This window comes from Cyclopterus lumpus, chromosome 21 (genome assembly GCF_009769545.1).
Source record: "Cyclopterus lumpus isolate fCycLum1 chromosome 21, fCycLum1.pri, whole genome shotgun sequence".
Taxonomy (NCBI): domain Eukaryota; kingdom Metazoa; phylum Chordata; class Actinopteri; order Perciformes; family Cyclopteridae; genus Cyclopterus; species Cyclopterus lumpus.
In genome coordinates, this window is record NC_046986.1 from 19,231,583 (window position 1) to 19,247,817 (window position 16,235).

The 16,235-nt window shown below is 43.2% G+C and overlaps 1 protein-coding gene across 1 annotated transcript in view; it reads right to left on the reverse strand.

Moving 5' to 3' along the window:
• The window catches only part of tmeff2a (transmembrane protein with EGF-like and two follistatin-like domains 2a), an 89,392-nt gene that overhangs the window by 61,946 nt on the left and 11,211 nt on the right, over positions 1 to 16,235 (reverse strand). Inside the window, exon 2 of the mRNA XM_034562123.1 lies at positions 15,351 to 15,460. Within this exon, the coding sequence (XP_034418014.1) occupies positions 15,351 to 15,460 (110 nt within the window). The remainder of the gene's footprint in view (positions 1 to 15,350; positions 15,461 to 16,235) is intronic.

A 16,235-nucleotide genomic window follows, 5' to 3' on the forward strand; every position in this document is an offset into this window, starting at 1 on the left:
TGCAGGGGCTGCTGTGGATCTGCCTACCCTCAACTCTATTCATCAAAGTACCAAAAGCTAAGCTTTGGGACTGCAGCAAGGACCTGTTGTCTCTCTACCTGCCTCTGCCTCACACGCATGCACGCACGCACACACACACACACACACACACGCATACACACGCACACACACACACACACACACACACACGCACAAAGCAACCAAAGCATTCCACCGTCTGAGCACTTTGCACACCAAAAAAAAAGAAGGCACCCATGCCTTACCAGGTCACAACAACACACAACAACCTTGAAAAACAAGCAGAACTATCATCATTCATTCGGCGCCTCTGTAGCAGCTCCCAAACGCTGACTTCGGAGAGCGTCCGACATAACCGCCAGCTGACAGGGGTGGAACAAAGAAAGGTGGCGGGAGGAGGAGGGGGAATGGAGAGCGAAAAAAAAAAAAGAAGCTGGTTTTGAAGAGGAGGATTGTGGAGGTAAGGAAACTGAGAACGGAGATGCAGGGAGGCCCGGCGGGCTGAGGGAGTAGAGGAGGTAAGAGACTGAAAGGTGAAAAAGTGTAAGTGATGGAGGCGGACGGACGGCGGCAACGACGGGGACGAGGAGAACAGCGTGGGGGAGGAGGGAGGAAGCACTGCGAGTGGGAGACAAAGGAGAGGAGAGATGCAAAGTGAAGGCATCGGTGCGTGACTATGTAGCGGAGGGAAGGAGCATGCCAATTTGAGGGGTAGAGCTCTGTGAGACGCAGCAAGAGCAAACATGACAGGACATCAGCGCCAATGAGCGATAGAACAGACGAGTCCTCCGTCCCACCGATGGAGGTCCAATCCACCCCGAACCCCCTGCAATCTCCACATGTGCAACAAAAAAAAGAAGATCATCCCATGCTACAATTAGTCAGACATGTCGTACTCTGAGGTATGTGACTGCAGCACAAGGAGAAGGGGGGGGGGGGTGTAGATATCCACTGTACAAGATGTACAGGACTTTACGTTGAACGGAATAACTGTAAAGTAGATCGATGCGCTAGTTTGGATTTAAATTCCGTTATGTTGAGATGCAAAATAAAAGTCCGAGCTAAAGGTCTAGACGCTAACAAACCCAGCTTGATATCTTGGAAAGCAATCCTTCCAAAGGGGAAAGGTGTGTGTGAACGGCTTACAGACATGCAGCGGAACTGACAGCAGCGTTTTGAATGATGACCAGGTGGAGCTTTGGTCACTGAAATCTCCAGCGCACTGGAATTGTACCACAATATTAAATAATAATAATATTACAGCTGCCAATGTGGTGGAACAGAAGCGAGAGACAGACTGTGGCGTAGTTATGAATAAGGCGGGACACATTTGTAAATCGAGTGATATGTAATATGGTAATATGGTGACTTCCCACATTATTAATTCAGTGTAATAAACATTTTGGATTTTGTTTTAAAGCCTGAATCTGCCGATTTCAAATATTTACCAGCTGGGATTTTCTTTTCAAAGAACCGGCAATTGACAGCATGGTTCCCAGACAAACATTTTTCAACATTATTTGTCAGCCGTCCCGAAGTCAGTGTAAACCGTCAACAATGATATATATATATATATATATGGTATCCTTTTACTTATTGTCATCTATAGTGGTTATGCATAAAACACACAAATGATTAGGGAATGTACGATTGTATTTGATAATGATAATGCAATTCAATGCGACCTCTGTTAAACTCTGTTTTTAGCTCTGTACTTATGTTTCTACTTACATAGTAGATATGGATCTATAAAACACTATTTTTCTTTCCCCAGTTAGTAATTACTTAAAGTGTAGAGGCAGACCAGGCTGAGCCTCCGCAGCCATTATGCTCAGATTTTTATTGTTTGATGCTTTGGCAATAATCTTCTCAGGCAGTACTCGTTTATAATCAAGAAGTCATTTCAGGCTTTTTTGGGAAAAAAAAAAAATCTGCTCCAAGTATAAGATGTATGATGGGTCATGCACACTAGCTTTTGCTGTATGAGCAGGCCACAGACAGACTAAGAAGTATAGAAAACTGACAATTTGTGATAAATTGAGGTAGAAACGGTGCAATTTAACAAAGCATAAGAAGCAATAGACTTCTCTGAATTCACAGTATACTATCTGGCAATGTCCTTCGGGACTCATCAATCATCACTGCAGAGCCTCATAAACATAAATAGTGGCCATACAACTTTTAGAGGGAGGAACGTATTAAGAGGCTAACCAAAGACCTGCTTATGTGTGCTGAAAAGACTAAACTTAATCTGTTTCATTCATAATTAGGTTTCTGACAGGAGTACAAGATAAGTGTCCTTTGTGCAATGAAGATACATGCGCCCTCAGGAGCCCACAGTACTATAGTCTCTAGTCCCACCAAGGCCCAAGTGCAGCCGAGCTATTCAGACATTTGGATAGACGATGTCGAGACGTCACAGAAGTGAGTCGGTGTCCGTCAAAACGAGGCACCGAGACACTGTGCAAGACGGCAAGATGGTCCAGTCCATTACCACCACGGCTGGGGGTGATGTGGAGCAGTCCATATCGCAGCAGAAACAGGTGTTTTGCTGGTTTAACACATTGTCAATCACTTATTTTAATGTGTTTTCTTTTGTTGTCGACTTGATTGCTAATTGCTGACTCAGTCAAGTGCGAGGGCTCATCTGTATTTCAGTTTGAAAATAAAGTTCCAGTTACAACTGAGGAAAATACATTTGGATAAGAGAATTTCAAATGGCGATGAACGTGATCATTATTGTGGCCAAATACCTAATCGATGCACGGATGTATTTCCATTTAATCCAAACACACACAGCTTTTATGCAGTTTGAAAAAAAAAAAAAAACATTAGTCTGGGAGAACCGAGGTTCTCCGTTCTCATTCTCGCCGCTCATACTGGGAACACCAAATGATCAATACTTTCGACAATATTGTATTGACAGTATTGCCCAACTCAGGCCAAAACAGACATTATGTGGGAAGCTATCACTGTGATCGTGCAGGTTTGTGAATTATTTTCTGATTTTTTTCTGATTTTTTTAAGAGCAGCACAGCAGTCAAAATAAAATGGAAGCATTATGTCATCAATAAGGAATCAATAGCTACCTACAACAACGCGGTTCACTATTGTCTGCACAGTGCAGGGTCAAACTCCCCATTCTTCTACATTTCCACAATTAGCCACACCTCGGAGCAAAATAACCACTTTTGCAGAAAATTGTAGGTAGTTGTTAGTTAATTAGCCGTTAACTCCTCGGGTTTATTCAGCATTCCATTTGAAGGCAATTGGGAGAGTTTTTAATCAAACCGCGGCGTTTCTGTCACTTCACACTGCACACTCCGCCCTGACCGAAACAATTAGTCGTCTGACATTTAACACGTCTCTGTTGATTCTTACCCTCGGCGAAGCTTTCAGCGTGGAAGTGTTACGGAGGTAAAAAAAAAGTCTTGCTCATGTTACTGTACGTCCCAGTCCAAAAGAAACCTCCATGTAGAATGCTTGGCGGTGCGGTACAATACAGATAGTCACAGCTTTTGCTTTTGTTATTTGCATCAATGAGTGGATGAGAGTTATCTTCTCCAAAAAGGCCCAACACTCAAAGGTGGTTATCACTTATCATGTCTGGCTCTTCTGAGGACTGTGTGGGCGTGTGCAGACTGCTTGATGGACGTATCTATTAAAAAAACATTTTTGTTTTACTGCACCGGTTAGGGTTGTAATTCTCTGAATTGTTCTTGTCTTTTATGACACCGCCTTGCAGTTGAATATAAAGCATGTTGGCTGCATTTAAAGCTTCGAATTGCTCCAAAAAAGTATTTTCATCATCGGATGTTTATTATCAGTGGTATCGGTGAGCCCCCCAGTCTGATGGCATTCGCAGGCCGCGCCCATGAATGCATCAACAGTATTCAGAGTGATCGGTCAAATGCCACTCAAATTACGAATCCGCCCCTTTTATTGATCTAAATGTCTGCAGTGCACGCCATTTAAATATGGAAGCAAATGCGGGAACAGCGATTGTGCTCATGCCGATTTCAAATGTGTTTTGAGCTCACAGAGAAGCGTAAACTGACATTTTCACAGAACACTCCTCTGAGACTGCTCTTTTTGTTTTCCTGCGCATGTGTGTGTGTGTGTGTGTGTGTGTGTGTGTGTGTACATTTCAGTATGTGCTCTAGACTCCCACTGGGAAAGCACCGCAATCTTCCATCTTTGTTTTCAGCGCTGTGCCGTGTTACACCCTTTAAAATGGAAAAACTGCCCTTTTTAAAGCCAATTTAAAAAGATGCATTTGAGTTTAAATAACCCCATCCGCACTACGCATGTTATCAGGGACACACACGCGCGCGTACGCACACACACACGCACACACACACGCACACACACACACACACACACACACACGCATGCATGTATGTACGCAAGACACATACAAACAAAGACACATCCTTCATCCACAGAGACCTGACTGATGGCCTGATCCATTTCCTGTATCCATTAGAGGCGGCTCTAGATTATGCAATTCATCCCAAGGCTATCATCCACCTCTATCAATAATAAACATCTCCACGAAACTAGGGCTTGCCTCGGAGGATGGAGAAGACACCGCCCAGCACGTTCTACTTCTGATGTAACCCTCTCTGGTTTCATCAGATGTCGGAGCGCTGCCTTGGCTTTCCACACGACTTGTCTTCAGTAGCTGACACCCCCCGGGCACAATCTTTACTTATGCCTCCTCGCACGTCTCAAAAATCACCGGCTTTATCAACTCTGACGGAGACGTCTCGGTGCTTATGTTGGTGGCAGAGAGCACCTGTGGCCCGTGACAAGAGGCAGACGCTCTCTCCCAAGCATCCTCTGCGTCTCTTAGCTTACCCCCCCCCCCCGCCGCGACGCGTGTTGTGATTGACACGATTGACGTCTGATGCAGCATTTGGAACGTCACGTGGTGGTGGTGGGGGGAAGGAGTGTTTTATATCGAATGAATGAAGTCGGTGCAATGCATTCTGTTTGAGCCTTTGCTCTCTTTTTTTAAATGTTACTCAATTTTACAGAAAGTAGGCAAAAGAAACTGCCGTAGTGTGAATATTAGGAGTCTGGCGTATCAAGATAAGCAGTCGGTGCCATCGAACCAGTGCAGAGGAAGAGGGTGAAATGAGATGACCTAATTAAGAAAAAAAGCACCATGCAGTCAAACCTCAAACAGTGAAAATGGGGGAAACCGTGAAGGAAATACGGCATTTTTGCTACTCAAAGCTTGTTATGCAACATTTATATATATATATATATATATATATATATATATATATATATATATATATATATATATATATCAAAATATGTTTTTGGCCATGTGTTGAATAATCAATAGGGATAGCAAGAGCAGCCAATGTACCTGTGTGGACAAATATATATTTCACAAATCTAAATGGATTAGTTGTGTGATTCGGTGAGGCACATCACTGGCCTGTTGCCACAAAATGTAGTGTAGAAATTATCAGCACTGATTTATGCCAAAAAAACTAAAAAAGACACCTGTGTCGGTAGGGATAAGAGTCATAAAGGCAGACCTGGATAACAGGTGTTAAGCCCATTTAGGTCAACCTGGTTTATCCTGTGTCACTGTCTTGAAACAGCTATTTGTCAGAGTATTAGCCTCATGCTGGGCCACTGACCTTTCATGTGTGAAACCAGGACAACCAATGCCCTAATGAGGGCTCACTAAGGAAGAAAAGCACTGGTGTGGTTGGTGTGTCTGAGATAATGGTCACCGACAGAGCTGGGTCAATTATATTAATCAATTATATGACACTTGGTGTCCCTGGAGCGATTGGCCTTGATTTTTCACTGTCGTTAGTTGCGACTGAAAAACAGCTGCAGACGAGTGGGTGTGGCCAGCAAAGTTTCATTTAGTTTGAGAACAACTTGGAGCAAAAGCAACACCACCACATACCCCCAGACCCTTGGAGGCAGTCGGTGTCGGAGAAGGTGAATGGAGAAAAGAAAGAAGAAAAAAAAGAGCAAGGAACCAACACTAGATCCCTGAGGAGTGCCGTCGGAGTGACAAATGTGTTCGGCGCCCGCCACCGCGTTGTATCCCACAGACCTCTTGGACAGAGGGTTTGTCAAACGTTGTCTGGGTAAGTGACGACCTATTCTCCCATGACGCCTCGTTCTGTTTACGAACACCCGTCGAGTCCTGGCGACGGACGGGAAGACAACGAGCGGCAGGCGGCGGAGGGGAGGGGAGGGTGAGCTATTTGGACAAGCGAGGGAGAGAAAAGAGACAGTCGGAGAGCAACGGGAGTTACTGTGACAACGGGAAGATGGAGAGAGATAGAGGGAGACCGGGAGGTGGCTGGCTTGTGCTTCTGCTCTTTAACCACGCGGCAGTCTTCTCTTGATTAGGGCCCAGCCCGCCAGTCCCTGCGGAGGCTCCCCAGCCGAGTCGCGGGAGACAGGCTCCTCTGTAATGGTGTCTGACAGGCCAGCCAGAGCCACAGAGGAGCTGACACAGATGCTCCGGTTTTCTTTTTTTTTTCAGGAGAGACGCCCGACACAATTCCTCCCCGAGTGCTGCGTCTCCTTCTCCGCCTCCACTAAATGCTGTGAATGTAACGGGCAACTCTGAGCACGACGGAGGCAAGGGGTCAATTTTGGATGGATGGAGAGGAGGCGGGGAGGAGCAGCCTGCCCTTGAGCACGTTTAACCACCACGCCGTTGTGTTTTCAATCAGATTCTGATCCGGAAAGGCAAGTTATGATTGGAACGATTCATTCGAAACCGAATGTGATGACGTACAGAGCGACCGATACGGCGGCCCTGAGATGCAGAACATTTGAGCGCGTGACGATTCTCAAAATCAGAAATCAGAAAAACGTCACATACAGTCGAGAGGTGGAAAGATGAATCCGTTAGTTGATTGACAGAAGATTACTCGTTAACTATTTGGATAGCAACGTAATTTTTTGAGTCATTTTTCAAACTTCACCTACTTAGATGTAAAGATGTTCTTCTTTTTGTATCATTGTAAACTCAACGTTGAATATTTAGTGTTGGCCAATATATTTGTCAGACAAAGCAGGGTATTTGAAAAATGTCCACTATGACTCCAGGGAAAATATTCATTTCAGACACTTCATAGGAAAAATAATTAATTGAATTAATTAATTAATTAATTAGCAGGGGAAACAATACAATAAAAATTATGGTTGGTCGCAGCGCATAATTAATTGCACATGATACACACATTGCAGCACAACTGTCGGAGAAATGCAGTTGATTGCATGCTGTGATTTCCCACCTCAAGGCCACCGTAACCTTCCAGCTTCGCACACATTCACGAAGTTCACATGCTGTTTCTTAAATAAGTAATAAATAAATGAGGAATCTCTGTAAGAGACCAAAATAAAACTATATTAAATAGCACACATACTGTAATGGCGCATGCTTCAAAAACATCGTTATTTTACCAGTTCGCTCCGTGTGTCAAACGCTCGACTCCTTCATCATCACCTGCTTCACTTTGAGCTGCACGCTCTCCCATATTCATAATAGGTGTCTGTAGCTCAGGAACTCGCCTCCTGTGCTAACTCATCTTGCTGATTTTAATTGGCGTATATATCATGCACAAGAGGTGGTGGTGACTCACCACAGACACCCCTGACAGGAGGAATGTGAGAACCTGAGAACAATTAATTGACCCAAATTACAAAAGAAGGCAAACACACTCCGTCACTTTTTTTTGGCAGTGGAAAAAAAAACAAAAAAAACGTTTTACCTTTAAAGAAACTACTCAAGATAATCCGAAGATTTGAGTATTTTTTTGTCTTTATGAAGACAATGTGGAGCTACACAATTCCATCCGCCACCATTATATTGCAGTTGCGGCAGAAATCTCAAATGGATTTCTCAAAGCCTGAGCACATAAAACCCAATCTATCTGCAGAGACAGTAAATGGTAAAGCATGGTCTTTTTTTTCTAATGTGGACGAACTGAATGTTTAACAGTTTAACTTTCCTACAAAGCACAGAAAGACTCGCCAGAGGACCTCGCGCTGTTCACGGCAGAAGTGACCGGAAAAACAGAGATGAATGTATTATTCAGACCCCAAATGTATTGTTTACATTTGAAATAGTTTGGGCCCCAGAAGAGGAAGAAATAAAAGAATAAAACTCCCCTTTCGTCGATGACCCCGCAGTGTTACACGCCAGTGGAGAATACCGTTTTTTGCTCCAAATACCCGTCGATTTTTGAATTTGTTTTCCAGTTTACAAAAGCAAAAATAGACCCTGGATGATAAATTGAACCACAACGGCCCCACATATTTTGGGTAGCCTTTTTCTTTGGGCAGTGTTGCTAACCTATTATTTATATTGTGACGTTTTAACAATAGCTTTAATACTGTTAATATTCCAGCTTGTTGTCGTCTCAGACATCTGCTTTTAATGAATCAAGCTTCTGTGGCAGACACACATACAAAAAAAAGGAAATATATATATATATATATATATATATATATATATATATATAATAAAGGATTATCTTATCTTATCTTATCTTATATATATGTACATGTCTTAAAAAGGAAGCACTTTATAATAATAGTTTGTTTTGGTAAGCCATTTAATACTACTTATGAAGTAATGAGATTAATTTCGTGCTCATTTTACAAGGACTTTCAACTGAAGTCTCTTAACCTGAAGCCAAGAAAAAAACACCATCACAGCGACATTAGGATTTATGTAATTAATGTCATCTGAAGAAGAAAAAAAAAAGATCACATAATGACTGCTACTGTGAACGGCTATACCCTGATAGTGTGTCAGACTTTCCTGCACCCATTTGATCTATCTGTTCTATTTTATGTATTAAAGACGCATATCTCAGGATCCCAATACACTGGGATTTAGAATTATTATTTAATAAGCACTAATTAAAACATAAAACAGGGATATGGAGACATTAGCCCCACATTTATTAAAAAAGGTAATGAAATGGATTTGGAATGATGGAAATAAACTGCTGTGAGGTATGACGCATATAATTCGTCTGGGGTCTTGCAGGGACACCAGTTGGCAGGATGGGGGTTATTCTCAATGAGGTGACTGTTAGTACTATAGAGACATTTGGAGTAAATGTGTCCATACACAAATAAAATCCCCCAAATAATACTCCAAAGGTGGTTCAAAAATGACTTTCTTTCAAAACGCGGCGCTTATCCATTATTGCCTTTAGCCTTTGGCTGTGTGAACGGCCTCTTCAGCCATCTTATTACTGTATGAAAACAAAAGTGCATTCGGGTTCGTGAAAAATCCGATAAGCGACCGCGAGATGAGGTCGGCATTTACGTTCCGTCGCCTTCGTCACGGATGGACACGTTGTCATCGTGTGTGAGTGTGTGTGTGTGTGCGTGAAATGGTACGTATTTCATCATACATCACTCTTATTATGTTTGTGTGGACGTGGGGATGTTTGTGTGGAGAATAAGAGAGGGGGAAGGTGGGCGGATCAATCGTGCTCCTGCACTTTGAGCAGCATACTTTGCATCCTGTGTGTGTGTGTGTGTGTGTGTGTGTGTGTGTGTGTGTGTGTGTGTGTGTGTGTGTGTGTAATTTTTTTTATAAAGGTGTGCCTCAAAACCTTTTCACAGGTCTATGTTTAGTGCAATGTGAAGGACGCGGTGCCCTTCCAATCCCCCCCCCCCCCCCCCCCCCCTCCACCTCCCCCACCATCAACATCATATGAACCCACACTTAGCTCTCATCGCTCTTTGAAGTCCTGGGAGCACCAGCGGGCCCCGGCCATCCCGACCCCAAACATTAGTCGGGCTTCTGGCAGCGAAAGGCGGGAGAGCAATTTGAGGTCGGACATTACGGCGAATGGTAACCGCATCAAACAACCAGCGGGGAGCAGACTGAGGACCAAAACATTATTCTAAGTTCTTTTCTCCATCAAGTCAATAACGGTGCTGCGCTGCCTGAATGCACATCACCTGGAGGCCGCGTGCACGTGGACGAGTGACCGCGAGCCACTAAAGTGTGAACGGATGTCTCACAAACTGAGACGATACGTACCCCCCGGGCCGTGCGGCCGCTATGCGTTCACTCATCGGCACACGGCATTAATGTGTCATGAGAAGATTTGACTTAGTTTAGGATCAACCACGAGTTATTACCGCGGGAACAATTCTTCTCCCGGGGTTCCACCATAACCCAATAAACGCTGGATTTCAAAGACGCCGATATTGCTATTTGGGATATTTTGGGAGTTTAAAAACAAAATCGGAGGAAAGATCATTTCTTTAACATAAACACACAAACATAAAGAAATCATTTTGATATTATAGAAGCCCGGCCATGATACACACTGTGCTGGTCGGGAGGTTTTACATCTGGTATAACAACTTCACAATGTCCTACTTGTGTGACTCTACATGCCCTCTGTACCCTGTACACTGGCATTTCTGTACACTGCAATGTATTGATTCTTATTGGCTGACACAGATACTGATACAGTTATCTGCAATCAGCTTTCATATTGAATAATATAAGCATAGGCATTTGTTTTTTTTTTGCAGTAAATGAAACGATTAAAATTCAACATTTTGTGTACAACAAGTCATCCAAACTCAGTGACAACATAAGACAGGTTTTGGGTGTTGGGCAACTAAAACGACTGAGATACTTGGATTAAAGAAACCAGCGTTGCCAGTCGGCAGGTTATTGTAATCATTTCAATGAACAACCAGTGATGGTATGTTTCTGGTGTTGGAGGGTCTTTAAATGTAATATTGAAGATTTGGGCCCAACTAAAGAATGTATTACATTTTGCATTTGTCTTCAATGTGCATATAAGAGAACATTAAAGATCCATTTTTGCGGCTGCAATGGCGATAATGTCAATGATGTTTTCAGACACGATTGGAAGCAGCGTTAAATGAGATCCTCAGAGCTGGTGTGTTTTTAAAAACAGCCTGCAGGAAAAGACATACATTTCTCAAGAGTTATGTTGATTTTATTGACTTTTCATTTAAATGTAACTACCGTTTAAAGACTTTCCTGCACACTCACATTGTGCTAGATATTTTTCTTTCATTTTGAATGAGGGTGAAACGTCATTCTTGAAAGTCTGCAGTCAAAGCAATGATTGCTTTGTGCATTTTCTTTTACCCGAGCAATCACCGTTTCAAGGACTACGCGCGGAAACACGGCACTGCACACGTGCAACAATTGTGCTTTTCTAAAAATCGTTCTCACATGTCCATCAGCAGCCGCTTTTTACACAATTACAATGTTTTGATGTTACCATTGAGTGTGAAGTAACTGTCCCGAGACAATCCGAACCAACAAGCTGGATGTCATGTCCCGGCCCACAGTGAGCTTCCTCTCTATAAGCCTCCAGCCATAGACAGGGCTGGCTAATCCAGCAACATCACCCTGAGCCAGTGAATCACTACGGAAAAACTGGTTGTTTGTCTCGTTGATCCTGGAAACACATTCAAAACAAGACCCAGAGGTCAAACCTAGAGGTTTTTATAACCAGGATGTTGCGTCCTGACTGGGAACCAAACCTGCCGCAGGCATTATTCTCACATACTATATATCAGGACACAAAAGTTGGCGTGAGGTTACTGGTACCAACCATTGAGAAAATAATTTACAGGTACCGGCTGAAAGTTCTTGAAGTATTGACACAATGTACTATATCCATTGTATCTGGAGGACCGCGAGCACTTCTTTGACCTGGTCAGCAACACTGAGCTGCACTTAATCTCGATAAACGACCCATCACCTTACTCACATCTGCCGTGTTCACGTCTTGGACGCGGTTTTCAGATGTAGTGTAGCATCTCGCTTGTGAACAAACCCGCTGCATCTGTCCCAGACGTACACGCAGGGCTGTCCAACTCCCTGGCCTTTACGACTTGAACGCCTTTCAAAAGATTTATCGACATCAAGGCGCCTTTCTGCCAATTGAACTTTCAAAAGATGTGCTGCCACACAGAGTGTTGGATGCGGCGGGTTGTGTCTGCTGCCAACTGTCTTTCCTCTTAAACTTGTGCGACGCATTTCTATGGGTTTTTCGTCCGTCGGCCATTTTTATTTACCGTCGGCAGGTTGTCATATTAATCCACTTACAGATACAAACAAAAGTTGAATAGACAATGATTGATAATGTATGGGCCACGAGTGTCACAGTGTCATGGAATGGTAATTGAGCATTATGTATATTATTTAGTCCTCTTCCAGAACTGCATGCATCTATGGATTACTATGCTCCTGACTGGTAAAAGGACACCTTCCTCCATAACTTGACTGTCCTGTTGCATTAATAAGCAACAGATGTATGCTTAAGAAGTACCACTATGTTAATATCTGACTCTACAAAAAGACGAAGCTCAATTACCCGGCCAACTGAACTTTTTTTTTATTGGATTCTTTTGGTCCTGGCAATGAAAAAAAAAGAAACTGTTGGCAATTCCTGTATGTAAACTGCATTCATTAATAACTGTTAGCAGAGGTCTTCTGTACCAAACACTGTGCGAAAGACCTCAGAAAATCTGAGCTGCATCCACAGTGTGTATTATGATGAACAATTCCCGTGACTCCCCAAACCCCACGCATATATTACTGAGCACCATTTTTCGGAAAGCAATGGAATGTGCCATTTACCCTTTGGTGGACAGTTTGAGTTGAAGTGTTTTCGCAGCGCCACGAGCACACATATTTTTAGAACGGTCGGCTCTTCTGGGAATCGGCACCGTGACCTGACATTAACGAAACCAAACTGGCAACAATAGCTTTTCACCAGCAGCTACCGGGAGACGAATTACAAAGAAATGTTATGTGATTAGTCAGGGCAAGGTGTTAGTTGGCAAAAGAAAGAAAGAAAAGCGTGTTCATTTTTAGGTGAATGAGGTCATGTTGCCTTGTAGCAGTTTGACTCGGGCTAGTGAGTGGAAGTCTTGGCTCTCTCAAGAGGCCGTGTGAGACGAATCTAATGCATCTTGGCAATGAATAGTGTCCATTGATTCAACCACATCAAACTCACTTCCTCTTCACAGAGCCCCTTGCATGTCTCTTCCTTTGGGTTTTTTTTCTCTTTTTTTCTTCTTCCCGTGTGTGTGTGAGAGTGTGCATATCCGTAGATACTGTTAGAACAAAGGAAATCCATCCAAGAGGAGAATTTATACAACTCTCATGTCTGCTCCGACAGACCTGAATGAACTGCCGGCACGGAGAGAAATCTCGGACTTGCTGATTTGACGCGGATTGACAGTGACTGACTGATTATTTCAGGGCACGGCGACGGTTCCTGGGCTCAGAAGGTCATGTTTACGTTGACTGATGAAACCGTCCGCACAAACAAACACAAGATGCACAGACGAGCTCGCCTCAGAACCGTGGTATTAAGCCAGCAATTGCGTTACGACCTGCACAGAGAGGCGCCTCAGTACACAGCGACAGCCGTATCAGTGTGAGATCTGCTGAAGAGGAATGGAGCTGTAATGTCATTTATCTACAGGCCTCTGTTAACGTTTGCTCTCAGGGAAGTACGAAATTGAGATAAAAGCTGTTGACCAATCGAGTGCCAGCCTGCCTAGTGCCTGGCTGCGCTGATGACGCTGCGATAAAGGCGACGGATGAGAACACATGCTCCGTCTTCAGATCTCAGGGGCTCCATTCATTTGGGGCCCTGCATGGCACGCAAGTCGGCAAAGCTCGCAAACGTTATACCAAAATCAATACTCGGCGGACTGGTTTGCTCCTTTTTTATTATAGGTCTGGTCGTAAAGTTAAGTATGAGTCATTATCAAGAAGCGCATAATTTCCAAGATTTATGCCATTAACGAGGGCCTTTCAGTCGTCGGTCTCATCAGTGGCAGTCTTGTTTATGAATGTGGAGAGTGCGCAGTGGTCCAGAAGAGCAACATGGGGTTTCACAGGGAGCCATAAAGCACCGCCCCAGGGGGGCTGCTATTGTCCAATCAAGACAATGGACTTCGATCCAGTTGATTATATAGATAACTTTGAACTGTTGTTTCACTTTAATAATACATCACCATTCAGCGTAACATATCTTCCCAGTTACATTTGTTTATATTAACATGGGCTGTGCCTGGAGAAGTTTTCTAGAGCACTTTAAAGTTCTGTGATTCACATGTGAGCACTTTACATCTGAATCATTTTAAGTAGACAACTTGTAAGGATGTCCAAGACGTGCTTATCTAAGCTTACTGTCTTTTTCATGCCTCTTCTTTGTTGTCGATTGTTTTTTAGACTACAAAAAAGACAATTTAATTCCTTGTACGACTGAATACTGCTGCCACCCACAACACTTGCAGTTAAGGATTTTCAAACAATAAGTCCAGCATTTCAGACGGAGGTGAACAAAAGCCGGCTTCACATTTCAAGCCAGCAGTGAGCCATTTTGTCGGCTGAAACGATTTTATCTCAAGCTAGCTACATAATTAAGCTAATGTTAGCTCAGTGGATAGGTTTAAAACCGCTCGCTTGCTCATATTTTCATACTAGGGCTGCAAGATATATAGGTTATTTTTCATGAGATATTGCTATATCGATAGGAAAAGACATTTTAAAATGTAACCATTGTTCAGCTCAATGTTCAATTTCTTCAATATAAGAATGTGTGAAATCATTTCCGAGCAGTGTGCTGAAAGCAGCAGAACGGCAGAACTGAGAACATTTTAATATCAGTTTAGGGCAAGTAAAATCGTTATTGCGATATTCCACATTGCTGTTCCATATTGCCCTCATATCATGCAGCTAATATGTTTTTACATTCAACATTACAAGAGAAAGGTTTTAAGATGAGGACTAAGCACTATGTCCAACAAATTCGAGTAAACCTCCCCAACTTAAACGATACTCTCCACTCTGATAACATAAAGGTGCTGGTTTCAAACAATGTAGGAATACTACTGAGTGGATGTGCCGGTCATGAACATGGCTTATTTTCAGAACCTGTAACCCCGCAAACTAACACTGTATAGCTGTCAATGAGATGGCCCTTGTAGGAACACTTTAACGTAACAACTGCAGGTAGTTAGCTGGTTAATCATGCTATTGCGTCTTCGGTTGGAGCCAATAAAACCCTGTTTTAATCCATTCATCACATATTTGCAGGTGTTTTTGTTTCAACTACATGCAGAGTATTGGTGTTACTACAGCTCCACGCACACTGCTTCAACAAGGAGAGAAATCTAAAGCTCCACAGGCCTGCCGTAACTAGTTGCTGACAGTCCAATGAAAACTAGTTAAACACCAAATACACCTCCAAAGGAAAGATACAAATATCAAATAGTAACATCCCAGCTCTTACCTTGAAGTCACAAATGCACGTCACCATGTTCCCAATTCGTAGACATTCCCCGTCGAACTTGCATGTGTTGGTGTCGCACAAGAACAGGTCTGTGTCCCGGTCATCAAAACCTGGAGGACCAAAGCCAACAAGAGACATCAGTGAGTAAGTGTTTTCTCTGTTCAGCCCTCAAGCAACTCTAACCTGAGCCCAATCCAGGGCCGTCCATAATGAGTGTCCACCATTAGTCACGGCTCCCACAGCATAAGGCACTCTTTGATCACACACTGTGCACTTTTAAAAAGACAATGCTCGTACCCGTTCTTGTCCTTGGCTGCCAGAATGATGAAATACATGTAAAAGAGACTCTACTGGAGGCATGAACAAAAGGAATTCCTTCTTTTGTTGTTTCAATGATGGTGGTGGTGAACAGAGCTTACTACGTCGGTCTACAATCTCCCATAGGTGTTCCATAAGGGTCATGTGGTGACTGTAGAGGCCATTGCATGTGATTCACATCTGTGGAAGTGTCTGCATTCGTCGCGCTTCTCCACTCATTTGTTCAGGTTGTTTCTGTGACATTTGTTTGTGTACAACAAGGCTGACTCCGGGGCGTTGTCCTGGAGAGGCAAACCTGGGATTTGATCCGATTCAGGCTCCGTTAGATATCTCAAATGACTCCAACAAAGCATCCTGAATCAAATCAAAGAGTCACATGGGCCTGAGACTAGACGGAGCTCGGGGCTATCAGTCTACCTGAACTGATTGCTCGAAAAACAACCAAGTACAAAGGTCTGCATTTGCCTGAATTCTAGCTGTCACAGAGCAGAACATATGACTGTTATAGCAGTATGATATATAATTGTGTGAGTTAAACTCATATCATGATATGATACTTAAAATATT